Source organism: Macrobrachium nipponense, chromosome 39 (genome assembly GCF_015104395.2).
Source record: "Macrobrachium nipponense isolate FS-2020 chromosome 39, ASM1510439v2, whole genome shotgun sequence".
Taxonomy (NCBI): domain Eukaryota; kingdom Metazoa; phylum Arthropoda; class Malacostraca; order Decapoda; family Palaemonidae; genus Macrobrachium; species Macrobrachium nipponense.
In genome coordinates this window covers 25,414,161-25,437,764 of record NC_061099.1, presented here as the reverse complement: position 1 = coordinate 25,437,764, position 23,604 = coordinate 25,414,161, and the positions used below count along the sequence as shown (strand labels likewise).

The window sequence follows — 23,604 nt, the reverse complement described above, 5'->3', positions numbered from 1 at the left end:
GGGTGTAAGAATGGTGAATTGGCTCCAGTCATTTGTCCAGCCTGCACAAAGAATTTCTGCCTTGCCCATAGACACCAGGTATGCAACCTCAGCATATACTCGTATTTTGTTTTAGAATTTGTCTTGGTAACTGTGACAAATATTTTTGGTAGATTGCTTGATCATTTAAGCCAGATATTTTTTATACAATTTACAGTACAGTATTCACTTACCTTGAAACTCAACACTTACTCTGATTTTGCTGTCAACAGGGCATAGCCATATATTGAATGTAATTCATATACCAAATGTTTGGTGCTCACTTACGATACAAGTATCTAATCTTTACTCAGTTGTACAGTACCTGTACAATATCCTCACTATTCTGACTAACTAGGGAAAATATGATATGCAAAATCCCAGACCAGTGCATTCTAGACATGTCATTCTTATGGCTTGGTATTGGGAATGAGTTCCAAATTATAAAGGTTTTTAGGGCTAAAGGCCTGTCCACACTAGGAAACATTGTTTGCAAACAGTTTCCAAGCTGTTAGCAAGCAATGTTTCCTGTTCAGACCTCGGTTGTCATTAGGATGCTTGTCGGTGCAGTAGTCTCTGTATATATTCTACTTGGCTATTTTAATGCACTCGAGGAGGGATATGACAGAAAGAGAGATGGGTAATAAGGAAGTTTTTAGAAAAAGGAGTGTCATGCTGACTTGCTTCTGGCGGAATTGAAAATACATACACTATACTTGTATACATATACACAGACACTAAATATTTTCCATTCTGGATGGGAAACAAATTTGCAGTAAAAAGTGTTTGCAAACAATGTTTCCTAGTGTGGACAGGCCTTAAGATGCAGAATGATGATAAAAAATGTTAGTTTGTGTTTATTGGTGATTTTGATGCTCACTATAGGGATTGATTGAACTCCTTTTTTTTTTTTAATATATATAACCAATTGCCATGGTCTAAGGGCTTTTGATTTTATTTTTCATGTATGTGGCTTGGAACAGACCTTTGAATTTTATTTAATCTTGATAAAAGTATCACTGCAAAATTTTATATGGCTTTATCATCTTACAAGTGTTCATCTAACTAGGTTGACCACAGATGTCCATCATATGAACCTCCTGTTAACCCCATGGCTGAAGCAGCAGCAAAGGTTCAGAAGATCACTGAACGTCTGGATTCAGCCGATTCCAAGAAGGGCCAAGGGAGAAAATCTGATAAATTAGCTGCAAAGGTATAGTTTGGAGAAATTTCAGTTTGTAAATTGTATTTTATTTAGTAGAATTAGTGTCGAGTTGATTTAACGCATTTGTACTTTCTGCATTAGGATTTGAAGGAGGAATGCTACATATATATACATTGGATCAATGTAAGGAATCTCAAAGCATCTTTACCTAAGAGCTTGCTAACAAGGTATACCAATGAGATTTTGAGATTTAGTATTTGACACTTCATTATAGACTCCATTCTGTCATTAGTTTAGCTCAGAATTTGCAAAATTGTATAGCACAAAGATATTAAAATGTATTGGTTTTCTTCACTTTTTATAAATTACAGACTTTTTCATAATGTCATGGCCTTTATATGATGTAAAGTACAGGTTTTATTAAGTAACCTGTAAATGTGAAGACCACAGCCATAAATTAAGTTTATTTGGTCTTGCAAGTTTTTGTATATGACTGGAGTGAGATTAGTATAAAATATTATATGTCTTAAAGTTGTTATTTTTAGCAGAAAAGTCAGTCTTTGATTACTGTATATTTAATTTGATTGAGATTGAATACCTAGATAATTTAGTTTTACTATTTCATTTACACATTTTCATTCTTATTGACTAGTGAAAAGAAATCATTAGAAACCTTGATATAACCTTAAATTATCAGGTACAGTATTTAGATACTATGTCATACCATACTGCAGTGATATTACTATGTTTAGAGTTGTACAGTGCCTCTATTAGTTATAGTATGTTTTTGCACTTTGAAGCAATTCTCACTGCTTTAGACCTTACAGTGCAGATAATTTAGGCAAACAGTTGTCAGTGCCTTGTACTTTCAGCTGATATATATCAGGTGAATTTTTTTTTAAACAAGGTTTTTTTTTCTGGTCTTACAGGTTCAGTTAATGAAATAGGTTTTTCTCTGCTCTTACAGGTTCAGTTAATGAAATTAAAACAGAAGTCTGTGGGTCAAGGAGATTTACCACAAGAAGAGAGGCTGTACTTTCTTGTGCTTCTTCCCAAAGCCCACTCAGTCACTACCCAAGCTGTTTATATCTCACATCACTGGAGTATTGGCAAAGCTGTAGATACCATAGCTACCCTTTCTAAGGTGAGATATGAAGGAATGTACTGTTTAGTGATTTCTCTTTTCATGAATGGTTACTATTGGTTTTTGCTTGCTTTTCCTGCTTATAAATTATTATTTGAATATATATGGAATTTTTTGTGATTTAATAATATATGACTGCTTGGCCTTCTTGCATAATTTATTATCACGGACCCATTAGTACATTTATGGCTAGAAGTTCCTAGAGTGTAGTGTTTATTTAACAGACAAGAGAGGTTGTTGAACACTGTAGGTCTTGCTTGTTGGGATTTATTCTAGACAAGCATAATGTACACCTACTTACGTTAAACTCATACTTTTCATGGCTTTGAAGTGTTAGCAGCTTGCTGTTTTCCCCAGATTTGGCCATTACCCTTAAAGAGCTCCTTGTATAACTTAAAGCAGCATTTAGTCATTCACTTCACCTTTTCATACATGCTTTCCTTCCTCTTCATCCAGTGATAACTTAATAATTATGTTGTGTAGTTTTCCATCTTTCCCATTTGCTTTCTTTTTAGTGGGTGATGCTGCCCGAGTGTTATCAAGTAGGCTCCATTAATTCACTTACCTGTGTGTGTATTTGAGTATTTTCTGTAATTGGCAATTTAGCATCAGATGTTTCATACTTGATTAGCAGTTGGCTCTTGAACCTTGCCAGGGCTTTGCGCTGCAAGTATTTTATGCTTCAATTTAATATGCTCAGTTTTCATGCACTGTCTCATGATTGTTTTATATATAATAGGGAGATTCTTGTTAGTTTGTGTTTTTGCTCCAAAGCTTACCTGTTTTACCTACCGAGACTGGTTGCTGGCCTAGTGGACTTGACTAACAGGAGGTTTTATATATGTACCTTGTGTATTGTTTTAGATGCTTTCCCTAATTCAGCTTTGGTCTCCTGACCTGTAACAGTCCTTTGCTACTAGTAGCAATTAAGGGGCCTCAGTCGAATCCAGTATGGTCAGTCCTTTAGAGGTGTGTTAAGTTCCTCCTCATTTGTTGCAATCATTTCAACTTGCCTGCGCATGTCACATTCACTGAGAACAAGCCTGCGTATGTCACATTCACTGAGAACAAGTAAAATTCACCTCAACCAGTACCTGTTTGTATCACTACATGGCAGATGCAGGCATCTATAAATTGCATGTTAGGTATCACACCCGCATTAAATTTTGGGCCTTCCAGTCTTGGCTTGATGGTCCTTCTCCAGCTTCAGTTCCAAGATGTTGCCACTTTTCCTATCCAGATTATGATGCATGCAGAGCCACAAAACCACACTGGTATACCATTAATATAGCTTGTTGTCTTTCGCTGCTCTATCATTGTTATTAAAGGAAAGAGTTCTGTGCCAGCTTGTGCTCAGACATGTTGGACTGACGTAAGGCTGTGGTATCTGGAATCAATACACGCTCCCATAGCAGCAGATATTGGTGCTACTTTCAGATGCCGGACCTAGGTGCATATTTAGGGGACCAAGTATGACAACACACTTAATTTTGAACCACACAAAATACCAGGACCATGTGGAGAACAAGGAATGTTGAGAGATTAGGAATTGCAGACACAGCAAAGATTGTGCCAGAAGGTAGGACCACAGTCATGGATCCTAGCAGGACAACACCTCAACATTGCAGCCAGTGAGAAAGGCAATTCAACTTTGTATGCATGCCAGAAGCAGAAGCAGCCTTGGCAGACAGTATACTGTCTGGTCATCTGCTAGCAGACAGTACTCAAGTTTGAGAAAAAAAATGCTTCCCTCATGATATCTGTATCTTTGTCTAATATTGTCTCTTCATACACCCTTCCTGTGGGTGGCTGAGTTTTGATGGTTCGAAGTCAGCTGAGAGACCTGTAGCAATTTGGAACTCGCCTCCATAACCTTGCATAGGAATGTTACAAATTTTGACATCAATGTAGAGAAGTGATGTTTCTTGTGACCAACAACTGATGATTTGCCATTCCAGCAGGAACTTAGTCATAGCAGTTTACTGAGCTGCTAATTGATTTCACTCACACAAGGCAAAAAGAACTTTTCAGTAATAGTGATGAAGTTATAGCAAGTGCTACTATTGTTTTTGCAGGTAAGCCTGCAGCCCAATCACCATCTACAAACGCACTTTCAGCAGTTGAATGGCCATTTCAAGGTAGAAGATAAAAAATTATGTATCTACCTTGAGCTAGTGCAAGGGTACCTCAAGGTATAAATGTATAAAATGATCCTAAACTGTGAATTCACTATTGAGAACTACGAGGTGGCCATTCAAATGCTGAAAGTGCATTTATGGATGATGATTGGGCTGCAAGCTTACCTGCAAAAACAACAATAGAACTTGCCACAACTAAACTGTAATTACTGGAAACTTAAGACTTACCTATTTACCTTGTATGAAATAAATTTGCAGTTTAATAAACTGCCACAACTCTATTAGAGCCCCTGCTGGAATGGTATTCATCATCAGTTGCTGATCACAAGAAACATTGTCACTCCTATACCTTGATGCCAAAATTGCATCCCCATTGTTGACCAGATGAGATAGAGACTGGAAATCCTATGCAAGGCTATGAAGAGGAGTTCCAGAGTACCACAGGCCTCCCAGTTGGCATTGAACTACCAAAAGCTCAGCCAACAACAGAAATGGTAAATGCAGAATGCATCCAGCACCTCTTCAGGATGATCTTGATAGGCAACTGCATAGCTTCCTATGCTCTGTGGCTTTGTCTAGCCACTTGATTATACCTCTGTTTTGCAGAGGCAAGTTCTGGTCTGGATTAGACAACTTGTACTCTTCAGTCAGGCATCCAGTACCTCCTCTTCCAAGCCATTTTGAGAAGTGTTTGCATAGCTCCTTAGGTCATCAATGACACTGATTTGGCACTATTTTCTTAAGCAGGAGTTCCACATCTTTCTTTGCTGTTTCCTTTGGGAAGAACTATTGGCAGGGGTATTATTGCATGTCGGGAGGTGTTTCAAGCTTCTTACAGGTGGCGTTTTCACAGATTGCCTTTTCAGCATGCACTATTATGATGCCAGGATCCACTAATCAGATTCTGCAATTAGGACTGTATATAAATAGTAACAGCATAACCAATATAATCAACAAATCTTGAATTATATAAGTAGCAATCAATATACTTAGTTGGGAATAAGATAGGTGATCCAGGTTATAGGGGAAAAAATTAGACATCCCATCTAGAGAATGAGTGTCCATGTGATGGAATGTAAATAAGTAAGTACTGTGTATGTAAACAATTGATCACTTGAAAAAACACCAGATCAAAGTACATTTAGTAGGATGGCTACAAAGAAAAGTGTAGTGAAAAGACTGAGAAAAGCTGTTAAATAACTTGTAGGAATAACATAGCTAACATGTAAACAAACAAAATGGGATAGACTTTTTGTCAGAATTGATATGACAGCTTCACCTGACTTGCTAGAATTTGGGGTATACCAAAATTTTGTTGTTGTTGTTTAAATAATTACATTATTTAGGTTCTGTAATTAATCCTAGAAAACAACTTGAAATCTCTAGCTATGCATGAAAAAATCACTAGATTATTTAACAATTTTAATTTACTTTCAGGTTCCCAATCGCAATAATTTGACAGGCGTCGACAAGTTGGTACTTTTCCGTGCCAGTGATGGATCTCATTTAGGCTCCATGGATTTAACACTAAAATCACTTGTAGATGAAGGACAACTTTTCAATGGTCAGTCTGTAATCATGGAATATGTTTCTCCAGGCACTGAGCAGTTAGAGTCATTTAAAACATATAAAGCATAAATGACAAAAAAATTTTATAATAAAATTAAAATGAATAACAATGTTTTTATGTCCTCTTTTCAACGTTGAGCCAAAAGTTAATGAGGCAGCTAAAATATGGTATATCACCCCAAAATGCTGTAACAGTTTCAAACTTAAGAGTGATGGCAAAACTAGAGAAACAATGTTTTTCAAAATGCAGCTTGAGAAAAAAAAACAAGAAGGGCAAAACACAAGCATTTAATGTACAAAAGCAAGAAGTGGAATATTTAAAATTATGCGTCAAGTTATAACAGATGAGAATTTAGTAATCAAGATGAAATGCTCTGAATTTGATTTTTGAAAGGTGAAGGAGCTGCCCAAAGCAGTGGGTGCAATATTAAAGAATATACCGTATATACTCGAGTAACGTGCGATCTCGCATATCATGCAACCCCCAAATTTTCACCAATAAACAGTGGTTTTGTTATGTATTTCATGTATCATGCGAATTCCTTTTCTGAGAGCGTCAATTCATAAGGTTGGTGGTTTAGCGTGCTAATGGCCGAGTCATTCAGATGTGTGCTGCTGCTAGTCAAGTTACGGTAATTTTCTTACTAATCCCGAGAATTTAATAGAAAATCTCAAGATTAAAAAAGAATCCCAAGTTAATAAAATAATTGTAAAAAATACCACGCCTTGGAGTCTTAAATTCTCTCTCTCTCTCTCTCTCTCTCCTCTCTCTCTCTCTCTCTCTCTCTCTCTCTCTTCTCTCTTCTCTCTCTCTATCTCTTCTCTTCTCTCTCTCTCCTCTCTCTCTCTTCTCTCTCTTCTCTCTCTCTCTCTCTCTCTGTAATAAATACTGTAATTTGAGTCTTTCACCAACGGGTATCAGTAAATGTGTAGATATTGTGTGCGTGTACATAATGTTTAAAAACGTGCAATACCACACACATTCTTTTATACAATTTTTCGATTTTTGAAATTTTACATATTTCGGAAATGTGAGGTCAGATGCATAATCAAACAAACATCACTACTGCAGCAAAAACATTTTTTCCCTTTGTTTTTCATTATTGTTATTTATTACTTACAGTTTACTTAAATAAATATTATTATAATACTGTTAAATGAATGAGATAATTAAGATCACCTATAATATAATAGTGGGACAATTAATACCATATGTTCACTAATAGCTATTATTTTCAAAACAAATATTCCGTAAAACGCAAAAAATATGGATGTACATAACAATCAAAATACAATAATGTTTTGCAGTTCAACTTGTGAATTTTAACAATAAGTATGACTATAAAATATATTTCACCATATAGATCTTGAAGTTGAAGAGTCGTAAAATTTTGAGGATGGTCCGGGAAAAGGATTTGCACTTAGTGATGACGCATCGCTACAACACAATGTGGTATTTTCATACAACTATATTGATGGCGCATCGCTATGACACACTGGTAGTTTTCATACCACTATACATTAAAGTTGAAATTATCATATTTCATTATTGTTTTCACGAATAAATAATTATATAAAGAAAATTATTGAGTAATTTTTGCCATCAGCAGTCAGAAAATCACGATCATGGTAACATTCAAACCTAGTGCCATCCATTATATGTCTATAAATAGAACAGAAGCAGGGGCCAGTCATTGGATAACAGATCTCCATGGCTACCAACCAGCCAATCAGGAGTTGGTTATACTACTACGTGAATTTCTTAGAATGAACGTTTACACATGCAAAGCTGACGATTGTGAATTTTTAGAATGAACCGTTTACACACCAAGCTGTGATGATGTGTGTGTGTTTTTTTTTGTTTTTGTTTGTGTAAAGTTTTTTTTGCGTCAGTTTTAACGTTTTTTTCGTTTTTAATAGTGTAAGTATTTAGCTGATTACATGAAGAATAGAATGATTCCTTCTCATTACTTTGAATGCAAAATGGTTAGAAGATTCTTCCGCAAAAGGAAAAGAGAAAAAAAAAAGTTCTTTAGAAGATGATACCTATTTACTAACGCTGTTGACATACCTTCAAAACAAAATTCAGCTCTTTAATCTCTGGAAAAATTTTAATCTTTCTGTCTGATGGTCACACCCTTTATAGCCCCTGTGACTAGCAACTACAAAATTTGTTTGTTTGTTATATCTATCAAAGATGTAGGTATTACCTGTAGGTACAGCACATTTTTTAACAGTATACCCATACACACACACATACAGTTGCGCGTGTGCTAATACCTATTGGTTTCAGAGACTCAAGTTCACACTTAACAGTATAGTTGAGAGAGAGAGAGTGAGTTCATCTCTCTAATCTCTCGAGGAATGTTAAGATTTGTTCCCTGCTCTTAGTCCATGCGACTGACAACAACAAAATTCATATTTGTTTTTTGTCTTCCAGATATGAAATTACCAGTACTGCACATTTTCTCTATCTCTCTCTCTCTCTCTCAGGAAAGATACCGTCAATTCAAATTACAGTATCTTTCCTGATAGACAGAGACAGACAGACAGCATAAATATGCTTGGCATATGTCAATTATTTTATTATCTTGGGGTTTTGGTTAATCTAGGATTTTCCATGGTCAATTCTTGGGATTAGTAAGAAAAAAAGCCATAATTTGAGTAGCAGCAGCTGCAGCGCACAACCAAATGAATCGGGTAAGCCTAGCACGCCAAACTATAGTATTTACAAAATGAACAGAGCTCTCTCACTGGGGTGTTTTGGTCCTCCAACGTGTTTGATCTCCGCATATCTGCCAAATTTATAACAACAACCGAGATAAAATAATTTCTCCCATTACAGATATCAAATATTATCTTTTCCGTTTCGCAGAATTCTAAATAGTTTTTTCTGGGCTCAGCCGTGGTCCCGCCCCGTGAAATATGTCTGCTTTAGCACTATTTCTAGTAAAATATTGCTATAATACCAGAGAACTGCTAAATTGGACATGTCAGAAGCCTCTGACTCGCTCACCTATATAAAAGGTGTCGGTATAAAACTGGGCGAGTGTTAAACACTACCACAGCAACCCCGCCAATTAGCCTTTTCCTCATCAAAAGACCCTAAATACGGGGAGCCGACCCATAGGTCACACCTAGCTACCCCGTTGAAGGCGGCTGTGACGTCATACTTTTCGATAGCCATTCCGTGTTCGCACGTTCGAATATTACTATTTGTTCTTTTATATTTTTATTCTGGTTACGGATCGTCATCTACCTCTTCACCCAAGTTAAGTACTGGTTCCGCCCTTTTTCAATATTTAGGGAGTGAATTTGCCTATCGTTTTGCCTTTATTTAGGATTTTATTAGGCGTCACTTTTAAATAGGGGGCGGGCGGCAAGTCGCCTTTACGGCTTACCCTTGAATTGTACCGATTTACGCTTGAATTGTACCGACTTCGAGTAGTCTTCCTCTCTGCTTGTAACATGTGATATTTCAGTACTGTATGTATGTATAGTATATGATATATATATATATATATATATATAATATATATATATATATGTATGATATATATTTATTTATTTATTCTTGGGTGGCAGTTTTTAGTCGATCCGATTTCCATTTATGTTTTGTTAATTTCAAAGTCGTCTGTTCAGGTGTCCCAAGAAGGGACCGACCAAAGGAGGGTGATCTTAGACTTGTACCCGTTTAAACTTGTACATTCCTTGCGACAAGTTCTAAAGGCTGACCATCTCTCAGGTAAGGGCCTTACTTCCCCGTGGGGGCGTCACCACCTCTATAGGTCTTACAGACGCCTATTATCATGTCCCGACGGCTCAGCACTCCCATCCATTCCTGGGCTTCAAACTAGTAAAAGAAGCTTATTCCTTCAAGGTGATGTGATGCCCTTTGGGCTGAATATAGCCCCAAGGGTTTTTCACGGAACTGGCGGAGGTAGTGGTGCAGGAGCTAAGGTCTCAGGTTTTATTGGTAGTGGCGTACCTAAACGACTGGCTAATCTGGGAGATGGTCAAAGACAAGTTTAGGAAAGCCATGGACGGGGTCATATCTTTCCTGGAATATATAGGGTTCAAGATCAACAGGACCAAGTCCCGATTGGCCCCAGAATCCAAGTTCCAGTGGCTAGGTTTCCATTGGGGCTTGGATTCACACAACCTTTCCATTCCATCAGGGAAGGGGATGCCAAGGTAACAAGCCAATTCTTAAAATGCAAAAAGGCTTCGAGAAGGAATCAGGAGACGATCCTAGGCTCGCTCCAATTTGCGTCAGTCACAGACGTTCTGTTGAAAGCCAAGCTCAAGGACATCAATCGAGTTTGACGTTCAAGGCCAATGCCAAGTGTCGTGACAAGTTCGGCCGGGTACCTCTGATTCCCAAGGAACGTCTACGTCCATGGGCAATAGCCAAAGAGTTACAGTTGCAGTTCCCTCCCCCGTCCCTACTGATGCATACAGTCGCATCACTATCAGGTTGGGGAGGTTATTCACAGCACGACAAGGTTCAGGGAACTTGGTCACCTCAGTTCCAAAAGCTTCACATCAACATCCTGGAAGCTATGGCAGTGTTTCTGACCTTAAAGAAGCTCCGTCCTCCGGAGGAGACTCATATCAGATTGGCTCTCGACAGTGCAGTAGTGATACATGGTATAAACAGAGTGGTCCAAGTCAAGTCATGTGAACCACAGGGTGATAGCAATTTTTTCTCTAACTGACAAGAACACCTGGCATCTATCGGCTACCCATCTGGCAGGAGTCCACAATGTAGTAGCAGACGCATTGTCCCGGTCAGTCCCCCTGGAGCCAGAATGGTCACTGGACCAGGAACCCTTCGAGAGGGTTTGTAGGAGAGTACCGGGTCTGAAAGTAGATATGTTCGCTACAGGGGCAAACCACAAGCTGCCTTGTTACGTAGCCCAAAGTATGGACCCTCTAGCATACGCTACGGACGCCCTGAGTATAGATTGGAACCAGTGGAGGGAGGTTTATTTATTCCCTCCAGTGAACCCTCTCCTGAAGGTGTTGCACAAGTTGAAATCCTTCAAAGGTCAGGTGGCTCTCATAGCTCCTTACTGGCCCAAGAACAATTGGTTTCTCCTTCTCCTAGAACTAGGTCTTCATCCTCACCCTCTCCCGGGCTTGAGGCTGACGCAACAAGTTCAAACGGTGACTGTGTTCGATTCCTCAGGTCTTCACAAAACCCTATCTTTATGGATTTCATGAAGTTTGCAGGTAGGAGGGTAGGGGACATTGATCCACAGAACATTCTGTTCTTGGAGTCAGACAAAAGAGAATCTACACTTCGCCAGTATGATTCAGCAGTTAAACAATTGCCTACATTTCTCAGGAAATCAATGTCAAAGTAATGACAATGAACGTGACTATAACATTCTTCAGGCCTTTATTCGAACAAGGCTTGGGCAGTTGCCACAATAACAACCACTAAGGCGGCTCCGAAAAAGATTTTCTTCTCGGGTTTGGTATAAATCTAACTGAGTCTTATTTCACCTCAATCCCAAGGGCTTGTGCACGCCTGCGGCCCATTCAAAGGCCGTCGTCAGTGTCATGGTTTCTTAACGATGGTCTCAGGTTAGACTCTAAAACAGACAACTTCAAATGTGATTGCCAAACCCTTTTGCGTAAGGCACTGTTTTTATTAAGTCTGGCTTCAGGTGCCAGAACATCGGAGATGTCATCTTTATCTAGTGGCCAAGGGCATATAGAATTCCTTCCCTCGGGTTACGTGTTGCTTTCACCAAATAATTATTTTATGGCTAAGAATGAGAACCCTTTGGTAAAAAGGGGGGCGGGGATTTTTTCCCCCCTTGGAAGGTTCCGCTTCCGCAACACATTCCATCTTTATGTACTGTTAAAACCCCTAAGGACTATTTATCTAGCACATCTACCTTTTCCGAAGGCCCCCCCCTCCTTTTCATGTGGGGCGGTGGTGGTACCATATCCCTAAAGGGCATTACACAGCAGTTTTTGTATTTTACCAAGGAAGTCAGCCCAGGGTCCTTTCCCAAAGCGCGTGCTATTCGGGCTATAACAACTTCTGTAAATTTCTTCAAATATATGAACTTTGATGATCTGAAGAAATATACTGGTCGGCAGTCGCACTGGGTTTTCCAAAGCTTTACCTTAAGTCCTTGGAGGATCTTAAATATCAGGCAATAGCTGTAGGGAGGTCAGTGCCTCCTTGCAACATCAATATAGTACTGTCCTTGTGTCATATGAATATTTTCCATTATGCCAGTTTTTATTAACATCCTACCTATCGCAGCAAATCTCTTTGCTATTTCACTTGGTCTATGGTGTTAGTTTATACAATTTAATATTCTGTTTCATTTCAGAGTGATGTAGCTTGGTGTTTCTCTGGTACAATTTCACGGGAGCGACACGGCTGAGCCCAGAAAGGATTTGACGTAGGAAAAATCTATTTCTGGGCGAGGAAGCCGTGTCGCCCAGTGAAAATCCCCCCCTGGTTTTTTTCCCCTCCCCTTGCAGTGCACCAAGCTTCATTGCTATCGATAAGTATGACGTCACAGCCGCCTTCAACGGGGTAGCTAGGTGTGACCTATGGGTCGGCTCCCCGTATTTAGGGTCTTTTTGATGAGGAAAAGGCTAATTGAACGGGGTTGCTGTGGTAGTGTTTAACACTCGCCCCAGTTTTATTTACCGACACCTTTTATATAGGTGAGCGAGTCAGAGGCTTCTGACATGTCCAATTTAGCAGTTCTCTGGTATATAGCAATATTTTACTAGAAATAGTGCTAAAGCAGACATATTTCACTGGGCGACACGGCTCCTCGCCCAGAAATAGATTTTTCCTACGTCAAATCCCTTTTTTATGCAATAAAATGAAACAGTCAGATTTTCTATCCACATGGCATATCATTTTGGTGTTGTTGCGAATATTTCAACCAGTTCCACGTGCGTTTAAATCCTTACTGTACAGTCTGGAGGCATTTCTCCCTTCTACACATATCTTGATTTCTTAATATAGTAGGTATATAATAAATTGGTGAGCAAGGAAATATGAAATAAAGCATAACAGAGTAAGTTTGACAAGTGAGAAAATAAACAATTGTATACAGACAGATTCTCTCTCTCTCTCTCTCTCTCTCTCTTCTCTCTCTCTCTCTCTCTCTCTTTCTGACAAAATAATAGATAGGAAACATTGACTGAATGTTTCTTGAATGCAATATGGCAAAGTTTTGGCCTGACTGAAGTGTGGAGTGACTTTGACACTGACTTATAAGTTATTCCTGGTCATCTCACAGCCATGGACAGACATGAACTTCACAGCCGAGAAAGGGCAATTGTATATAAAATAAATAGGTATGGAAAATGCGAAATGCGGGCCTATGTTATCCCATAAAAAAGCTCTCGCTCAGACAGCAGTAAGATTTGGGGGGGGGAGAGAGAGAGAGAGCAGGGCCGAATAGGAAGGAGATTAAAGTACCTGGAAATGAAAAACCCTTATAATCTTATAATTATAGCCTTGGGGTTTGTCTCAAGGACATTCAAAGATGTTTAGTCTAGAACAGTTAAACATGTTGTATAAGCCAAAATACTAATGCAAATGGCGCACGATTGCTCTTTTGTATTTTAAAATACAATAGTAATATGAGAATACATATAATATTATTGGATATAGTGAAGTACAAGTAAAGCATAACTTTTTAAAAGATCTACTGTTTTCCTCCAGTAGTAACTATCGCAATCGGCCGATTTTGGAAAGCATAGACGGTACGCTAATTTTATAACGTGTGTATGATGCGACCCCTTTAAAATTAGCTTCAAAATTAGGTTTCAAAAGTCGCATAATATGCGAGTATATACGGTACCTCACATGGAGGCAGTCAAGTAATGGCTTAGTTTTTGGATAATACTGCACTTTATCTGACACTGTAGTACTACATTCTACAGCAAATCTAGTAAAAGATATGAGAATAAGTATTTGCCTATAAATTACAATCAAATACAGGCAGCCCTCGGTTAACAGCGGAGGGTTCTGTTCCTGGCCAATGCTGCTAACTTAAAATCGGCAATAACAGCACTAAAAACCTGCTTAACAGTGCCACTAACCGAATATCGGCACCATTAACCAGAGATTGGCGCTGCTGTTAACTAGAGATTGGCGCTGCTAACCAGATATCAGCGCTGTTAACCAGAGATTGGCACCAAAAATCCAATTAACATCGTCGTTAGACAAGCGCCGTAAAACCGGATAGCCGTTAACCGAGGGCTGCCTGTACTGGTTAAGTATGGGAGCAGATAAGAGTATGAGTCTAAAAATCCATTGATAAGAGAAAGTTTATACACTCAAGTACACTAACTTCAAGTGAGATTCAAATTTTATTTTAAAAAATTTGTACTATTCCATTTACACTTTTTACAATATATACAACAACAACATTACTCTTTATCCAAGTCAACATAAAACCCAGCTGGAGGATACTTAACCAGAAAAGATTTGACAACTCCAGGAAACATGGCAAAAAATTTGAATCTCTCCCCCATTTGCTTTGGGTCCGTTAACATCTTGTAACCAGAAATTAGGTTTTTTCGTTCCTCCTCTTTACAGGTTCTGAGTAATCTCTGAAAGGCAAAAGTATTACTAAAGTACAAAATAAATATCAATACTTATTCAGAAATAAAACAATCCAAAGTTTGGCAGAAATGCCTGAAATTATACAGTTAGTAGTGTAGCACTACAATAAATTCAACATTACCTGGCTTTTTAAGACCATACAACAGTTTGTTAATGATTCTGTCAAATTATTTTCATCTTACAGAGGAACATGATACTCACGTGCAATCGCTGTTCCATGCCCATATTAATCAGAAAGAATGACTGAGTTACAGGTCCAAAAGTAATTAACCTTTCATCCACTTGTTCTTTCATAAAACCAAAATCTACGTCAGCAGTAAGATCTGCAGTTCCTGGTTCACAAAGAGGGTCATGTAGGCTGTGATTTTTGAAGGCCTGTAAAGATTGAAATGAAATTTTGAACAAGAACGCATATCCCCACATGAAAAAAAGCAATTTGGAAGCTGTTAACGAAACAGTAATACAACACCCAGAGTGAAATACTGGAAGTACATGCCCAACCTCTAACCCAAAACAGTTGCTGACTAGCATTACAGTAATGTAATCTCTGGTGTTCCTCTAGAGACAATTAAAAATTGAACAGTTTGGACTCCTGTACAATAAGGGTTCATAAATAAATTAATAATAATTAAAACGAACTTGCTTCATAAACAACAAAATTCAATATTAAAAACTAACACAAGTATAAGCTTACTACTAATTGTCATATGGTATATACAAAGCAAATATATTACAAAATTAATATTTCTTCTTTAACTATTCTGCTCAACATTACAAACAGAAATAGCATTAACTCCTTTGTAAAATAAACAGTATTACATATATGGGTTTTAAAATAGTTCTAAATGGATCACATTTCAAGACAATTTATAAGACATCATTTACAAAACATTCCTCCAATGAAAGACTAAAAAGCTAAATTAAAAAAAAAAAAAATTGCTTACCCTAAAAGTATTACACGACTTCCCATTGTGACCATAATCCATAATGAGGGCTGCTCCACCATCGGCTTCAATTCGCATTGCTAACTCACTACAAAATACAGCAGTTTCAGGGCTCACTTCAAAATCATCTCTTGTTTCACCAGACTGAGGTAAATGAAAAAAGATGTTTTGCACTTATTAATTAAATGTTCTGCTCTGACTCTAAAATGAAGGAGCTCAAGAGCAATTTTGACAGTGACAACTGAAATGGTTAACCAATTTGTGGGCACTGAGTGATAAAACTACTGATGGTTTATGCATTTCACCTGTGCCAAACTGGGAAAGAAAATAACCTTAGAAATGTACTGTGTGAATGAAAATGTATAGTACTTGAGAGAATTTGAATTGTAAACATCTATCTTTCCTATATGTATACCTTTATAAATACTTTTGAAGCTGGAGTCCCTTCCCTTGACAGCAAATAACGCAGGTGATGTGGCCCGTCACCTTCATCTATATCTATCAAAACTTCCCGCCATCCATTATCTGTTTTTCGGAATTTGTGAACAGGCAAAGCATCAAAGAACTCATTGGCAAGAAACATGGTGAACCCCCTTGGAACACTCGTGAGATGTCTATACCAAAATATCGATGACCCGTCAGTAGTAATGTTTTTCCTGAAATAATCTCCATCTTCTGGGTTTTCTGTTTAGAGAAGAAATGGAATATGGACAACAGCATATTTTAGAAGTAACCAATTACTGATAATATACACTAAAATGTCATGACATGATTATCCATTTATACTAACACATATGAAGAAACTCATTCTTATATACAATACATAAAATAAACTTACCAATGTATGGTGAACTTGTACCACATAATTTCTGTTCCTGTGTCTGGCTAAGTTCTGGTGAAACTTCCACTAAATGGATGCTGACATCTGTGCTTGATAAACCAAGTTGCTTCAGCACCTGTGCCAAGGAAAAATAAATAAGCATTGCCTTCCAGTCCTAGTTATCACCAAGATGCAAAACAAAAATTACTAGTCCAACACTCCTTTTCATATGTCACTTCAGTCCAAACTATATAAGGGTGTTGAGTTGCTCACATAATCAGCCTTTGTATTAAAATGATCACTTAATCTGTACTTACATCAAGGACAATGAACGTACCCGCAAGACATCTTGCATTAGAGTTCCGCGTCCTGGTCCCAGTTCCACTAGCTGTAGGGGTCTTGGTGAACCTAATTTATACCATTCATTGAAAACCCAAACACCAATCATCTGGAAACAATTTTTCCATATCAATATAGGCTACCAATTAATAAAAAAAACTCAAGAAACACTCAATATGTATGTACACTAGATCCTAATACTAATCAAGTAATGATCAAGTTCTTTTCACTCTACCATAGAAGATATTCAAATAATCTTACAAGTAAAGCCTGATCAATTAAGTCTCTTGTCTAGCTGCAACCTTGAACAAATAATTAATACAGGTATACTGCGTATGAAATGCTGCATAGCTGTCTTATTTATAAATACTTAAAACAATCTACATGACTCCTCTGGAATGCGTATTTTGTTTAAAAAATTTTATAAAACAAAACAAAAAATTATTTTTTACACAAACCCACCACTCATATTTGCCACATTCATAATTGCTGAATGTCCCAAGACACTGCATTCTTGGTTCACAAAGAAAAGATGATCAGTAACAAAAAAAATGCATTTGTCACCTAAAGCCTGAGGTGCCTGCTCAACAATTCATGTAGCCTCAAGAAATGAAGCAATATGAGGCTCTGAGATCTGTAGGTTATCATGAAAAATCATAATTTTAATTTATGAAAATCAAGTTTGTTTTCTTCAAAACCCTGTCAATTGTATAAGAATGAATCACAATTCAGGTGGATTTCCTGAGTTGCTGAATACCCTAGAATGGCAATCATGTACTGTTTCATACTTTTCAAGTCTAGGCCCAACCACGGTAACATTCTAAATGAATTTCTAAATATTCTTCAGTATCAAAACTCATTAAGTCAATTTTTAAGTAGTACAGTATTCTTACTTAGCTGATATCAGACATGGCCAAAATGCCTTTTTTTTATGCAATCCCTTTTGGCAAGTTACTCTATATTTCCTTCACACTAAAAAAACTTACCTCGCCAAACATCTGCGAAATTTCAGGAGAGGTGACATAATCACCACTACTCCCAAACATATCCGGGCCAGCTGCATAATACCCAGCAAGAGGATTTATCAAAGCTTCCTTCATGTAATCACATATGGTTAATGGCCCTGAAAAAGAATGAGGGTAAATCTGTATTATTTTTTCCCTAATCCAGAACTTAGGAAACAATTATAATGCTCCTTTTTCCTTTTTAAGTTACAAAGATTAGGATGTCTCAAAGACTTATTAGTCCATCCGTGGAAACATCTTGTGCTCACTTCTCTCTAGGAACAGGTTTTACAATTCATTCACTTCTAATGATTTTGTCTAGCTTTCTTTTGAACTCTTCCACACTGCTGCTGTTTACAACTTCTGGTGGCATTTTGTTCCATGTGTCACATATCTTGCATGTGAAGAAGTTCCCACAATGGGATGTATTGTATCTCTTCAGTCCTAGTTCCATCCATTATTTCTTGACTGGTTTTTGGTTTATGTGAAGAGGTTACTGTCTACCTTTGTTATGGCTTTCAGTATTTTGAATGTCTTTATTAGTTGTCCTCACAACTGTTGTTTCTAAGTCATACATGTCCAGGCTCTCTAGTCATCTTTGGTAACCTATTTGCCTGATGGATGGAATTAACTTTGTGGCTCTTGCTTGTACCCCTTCTAGTCTATTTATGTGCTTTCTTAGTGTTGGTGACCAAAACTGTACTGCATATTCAAGATGAGGTCTAACTATTGTGTAGAGCTGCAGCACCAATTTTTGTTTCTGTATTTGAACAGCCTCTTTATGTATCCCACTAGTTTCTGTGCCTTCTTTTCAGGTTTTATGCATTGTTTTGCTGTTTTTAAGTCCTTGGTAATAATGACTCAAAGGCTTGTTCTATACTATTCATGTCATTCCCAAGCAGCATGTAGTTGGCATAAGGGTTGCTTGTTCCTATTTGTAACACTTTACATTTATCCAGGATAAAAGGCATTTGTGATCTTTTTGACCACTCTCCTATTTTCCTTAGATCAATTTTTAAACTTTCCACTGTATCTAGGTCTGAGGTGATAAAAAACTATAACTTCAGGAAGGTACTGATAGTAGTACCTTTATGAAATTATGATTTTTTTATCACCATAAGTACCACGGCTTTAACTGTAACATAACCATTACTACTTTATAATAAATGTCCATTTTATATGCAATAGTGAAATGATTTGGCACAAGTTATGGCCTGTGACTCACAGAACTCTTGAGTGTTCACCAGAAATATTTACATACAAAGAAATTCTTCCTAGGCATCCAATTTTACTCCTAAGCTTCCTTTTAGTTATGGTATATGGTCCACAAATGCAATAATGACACAAACATGACAAAACGAATCATACTTAGCATAAAAAAATTTTTACTTGTTACAAATAAAAGAACTGCTGGGTTTCTTAAGTCACATTTACTTAGTTTACCTGTGAATTTAATCCTAGATTGCAACTGCTTCAACAAAGGTGTTTCTTTAGTCTTTTTCATGCTGTTGCTCCGACTCATAATGTAGTCCTCATTCTTCCCTTCACTTTGGGACAGTAAGGTGACAATTCTGAAATGTCTCTTTTGAAAGACAAAACCTGAAAAAATTGAAAATTTTCAATATGATGAGCAATTTTCCTAGTTATACACTAAGCCTTTTATATGGATTACCTATCGTGATGACTAAGCCAATCATCAAAGCTTGATGACAATAGCTACCAGTAAATAGCGGCAAGTGAGTGAGGAGAGGAGATACCACCTACTCACTTGACTGTTGGCATTAATTTTTTCCTTCTGCAACATGAAAAAATGCTGTGGTCTAGCAGAAGATAGTGTGAATGCTGACAGTAAAGTGTGGGTGGTACCTCAATACCCTCAGTCACTTGCCACTCAGTAACTACCTTGTTACCGAGCTTAAATGACCAGACCAGCTTTCAACACAGGTGTATCCAAATATAAATCAAAGGTTTGTATTTCATGAAAATAATAAAAATTACACAGTAATTCTACGGCAATGTATTTACAGGAAAATTACCAGCTTCAGGGAAAAAACTTTTAGTGCTCTACTCAAAGCTTATGACAACTATATGTATTCCTAAAAATATCATGACCCAACAAAAAACTAATATAACAAGTGTTATTCTGCAACAGGACAATTACTACATCACAGACCTGTACCTCACCTTTAAAATACTCAGTGATGTTTGATGGATGCAAAGGCCTAACTTGCCACACTCTCTGAGCACAGAGTCTTCCTAAAATGGCCATTTTATGGTTTGGAGTGAAGAAGCCAATTAGATCTGTCAGCGCTGATGATCACAATCTGTTAAATGCCAACAAAAATTCATCTTGAAAACCAGAATACACATAGTCCTCCTTGAAAAGCAGTTAATCTCCCATGATAAATTCTCTCTAATACAACATACTATAAAGTAATTTCAACTATACTGTAATATTTATAATTACTGTAATATTCCACATCAAATTAAACATTTATAAATGTTTTACAGATTGCACAGAATGGTTATAAGATGAAAATGCTTGTTTAGTAGTACATACATAAGAAGAGAAGATAGAATTTAGGCCAAAGGCCTAATGATGGGACCTACGAGGCCATTCAATGCTGACTCTGAAATTGACAGTGTAAAGGTTTTAAAGGAGTAACAGAAGGAAAACGTCACATTGCACAATGAATAAATTGTTAGGAGACGGTGGAAAATAAGATGGAAGAAAGAGAACATGAAAAGAGGTACAGCAAAAGGAATGAAAGGAGTTGCAGCCAGGGGCCAAGGGGACACTACAAAGAACCTTGAGTAATGGCTCATGAGGTGCCCTGATGGTACTACCCCCTTCAGGGAGTACCTACAAAGTGAAAGAGCCACTGGCTAACCATAAGCTCAAATTTTGCCTTTACAGAATCAATCAGTACTTGTACAGAATATGAAATTCAATGTACAACAACAGAGTGTTGTACAGACTGGACAGATTGTTCCCAAAAAGCCAATATAGTTGATGTGACAAAATATTGACCGAGTTTGGAAGGTTGGTATACTATATATCCCAACAGGGACCCTCCATTAGGCTTAATATCAGATATAGGGTCATGGGAGGGTTGTGGTTATAGCCTAAAGAGGCAAGTCTAACCAAGTATTTCAGGTGGAGATTAATAAGGTGCAGATGCAGAGTAGGGAGATGGGTCAACGTGAGAAATCCAAACATGAAAACAAACCAAACTTAACCTTTCTTAAAATGCTGTGCCCTGACCTAACCAGACCTTACCTTCCTAACCTGACTTAGGGTGTTGAGTCCTGACCTGGCCTAGGGGACTTTGCCCCCCTGGACCCCCCTTTAAGTCACTGAACATCAAAAACAGATCAGTGGGACTAAACTGAAGTTTGGACACATGGTCTGGGACTGGCTACGACCTAACCAAAGCAACCTTGACCTAACATTTCCTAGTGTCATACCTGACCCATCCAGAACTACCTCCCTAACTTGACTTGGGGTGCCATGCTTTGCTCCCCCTGGACCCACCCCTAAGGAATACTAACCATCGAGCACACGGACTGCCCAAGGTTAGCCTATCCCCATGTGATATAGTTGGTTCACTTAAGGTAGATTCTTGGGTAAGCACTATGCCTACGAGACGTTTGTTTGGTGGCCTCTGATTGGCTGGTATCCTGAGGTAAGCAGCTCACTCAGTGTCTCATATTTTCGTCTGTAGCTTAGAAAACTAGCTATTTGTTTATATTTCTTCATTTATCTCATGTTTTGCACAAGATAGAACTGTTTTAGTCATACCATCTCATGAAATCGATAAGATATAAAACAAAGAAATTACAACAAGTTAAAGTGAAGAGATAAGCATTTAATTCTTTATAACTGTTTTTACTTATCAGATTTTTGCAATCAAGATAAAATAAAACTTGTGTTTTCATACAATAACTTCATACTGAATACACTGGTGCTTTCAGATTTTAGTTATGTGTGATATGTGCAGAGAAAATGAAGAAAATGTCTCATTATGTTGCATCCGTACTTGTCTGAGCTTGACAGTACTAGTGCCAAGAGACGGCAATCTGCAAGACACCATTAGGAGTTGAGGTGCCATTGACAGTTGTCAATTAGCAACCATACACACATATATGATATTGGAGTGAAAATGTTTGATAGTCATAATGAGACTTCTATGAATTTATTTACAGAAAATGCAATGACATATTAATACTTCTAATATCGCTAATAAGCAACTGTCAATGACAGGACCAACAGTGTCTTGCAAATCACCGTCTCTCGGCACTACTGTCATACCGAGTCAAGTACTTCACTATCACACGCATCTAAAATCTGAAACCACAAGCATAGTGTACTCATGGTGAATTTATTGTATGGAAACAAGTTTTATTTCATCTTGACTGCATGGATATAAAACAAAAGCCAATGATCAGTAAAAACAGGTACTGGTATTAAAAATTAAATGCTTCTCTCTCCACTTTTGCTTGTTGTAATTCCTTTGTGTTTTATCGTATTGATTTCAAGAAATCATTATTTAGTTGTACAATTAACACAGAATCCTAGGTATGTTAAGGTATGGTATGACCAAACCTTGATAGATCTAGGGTACTTATCCACGGCAGCCTAGACTATGGCAGTTGCGGTTTTTCTATGCAGTTTTACCTACTGAACAAGAATTTTAAGTAATATTTATTCGGCCGACTGTAATTAACCCACCAGAGCCAGTACTAAACACGGCGAAATACATTGGACAGCCCCCAATCCCTAGTGGATGTCGTATCTGCGGTTACGTTCGTTGCTGTCCGTGCGGGCTGCTTCTGTAGAAATACCCAAACCTTTCCTATCTTGTGCAAAACGTGAGATAAATGAAGAAACATATACATATTGCTAGTTTTCAAAGCTAGTAAACCTAGTAGATGAAAATATGAGACACTAAGCGAGTCGCCTACCTACGGATACCAGCCAATCAGAGGCCGCCAAACAAACATCTCGTAGGCATAGGGCTCACCCAAGAATACCTAGCCTATACCTTAGAGCTGTAGTAGGTTCAAATTAACACCACCTAATCAATTTGTACCATCGAAACAATCGGAAAAACCACAGGCCTACTATTCCACCAATTTTAGAGTATATACATACCTAGGTAGCTATACCTACCTGGGGAGCCAAAACATACCTACCTAGTAGACCTACTACCTAGGTATACAGGGCTGGCCTGACTAGCATACCTACTAGGTATAGGAATTTACCACGAGCTTTAGGCCTATAGGTATACCTAGTAGTAGTAGTACAAAGAAATATTAAACAGAAGGCAGGCCTACGACTCACCTATAAAAACAAAATTGAGAAATTAGGCTAAACTAAAGTTAAATTAAAGTTGGGGTACTAGCTACCTACTACCTAGGTAGCTACCTACCTACCCTAGGTAGGGACCTACCTCCAGTCACACGCCTTTACAGGTTAACATAGGTAGGTAGTAGAGTTCAAATTACATTTCTCTTACGTGCATATATTCCGGGGACAAATGGGAAGAGGTCATAATTTACCTTGGGTATGGACCGGTTTACAGTGAAATTTGATAACCTTACATCGATTAGCTACCATTATACATTACCTCATTTCCTCAACGGAAAACAGCTGATACCGTAGACAGTTCAGTAGTAATCAGTACTAGTAGTAGTAGTAGCTGCATGCGCCCTTAAAACGGTTCCCTTTTCACCCTACCGAGCCATCGTCTTCTTCTTCCCATCTTTATCCCTATTCGGCGTCTAGCCTTCGTGCTTATTCAAATATATTTTCTCTATTTCCCCTTCGCGGTTATTCTTGC

The 23,604-nt window shown here is 37.9% G+C and overlaps 2 protein-coding genes across 4 annotated transcripts in view; one reads left to right on the top strand and one right to left on the bottom strand.

Moving 5' to 3' along the window:
- The window catches only part of LOC135210235 (AN1-type zinc finger protein 1-like), a 7,385-nt gene extending 1,247 nt beyond the window's left edge, over positions 1 to 6,138 (top strand). The window contains exons 2-5 of the mRNA XM_064243083.1: positions 1 to 78; positions 1,088 to 1,231; positions 2,151 to 2,327; positions 5,903 to 6,138. The exon at positions 1 to 78 is cut by the window's left edge and continues 42 nt beyond it. Coding sequence (XP_064099153.1) covers positions 1 to 78; positions 1,088 to 1,231; positions 2,151 to 2,327; positions 5,903 to 6,103 — 600 coding nt within the window. The 3' untranslated portion in view covers positions 6,104 to 6,138. The remainder of the gene's footprint in view (positions 79 to 1,087; positions 1,232 to 2,150; positions 2,328 to 5,902) is intronic.
- On the bottom strand, positions 5,059 to 23,565 carry LOC135210234 (protein arginine methyltransferase NDUFAF7, mitochondrial-like). Of its 3 annotated transcripts, XM_064243082.1 has the most exons (11): positions 23,392 to 23,565; positions 19,946 to 20,085; positions 19,205 to 19,360; positions 17,744 to 17,880; positions 16,756 to 16,866; positions 16,437 to 16,554; positions 16,014 to 16,282; positions 15,599 to 15,742; positions 14,856 to 15,029; positions 14,507 to 14,641; positions 5,059 to 5,369 (listed from the first exon to the last, which is right to left on the bottom strand). In XM_064243082.1, the coding sequence occupies exons 2-11, from the start codon at positions 20,028 to 20,030 to the stop codon at positions 5,328 to 5,330; spliced, it is 1,371 nt and encodes a 456-aa protein (XP_064099152.1). In that variant the 5' UTR covers positions 20,031 to 20,085; positions 23,392 to 23,565; the 3' UTR covers positions 5,059 to 5,327. The 3 variants fall into 3 exon arrangements, with proteins under 3 accessions (XP_064099152.1, XP_064099150.1, XP_064099151.1); XM_064243080.1 differs by lacking the exon at positions 5,059 to 5,369 and having other exon boundaries at positions 14,386 to 14,641; positions 23,392 to 23,564; XM_064243081.1 differs by lacking the exon at positions 5,059 to 5,369 and having other exon boundaries at positions 14,386 to 14,641; positions 23,324 to 23,431.
- Positions 23,566 to 23,604: the final 39 nt, after the last annotated feature.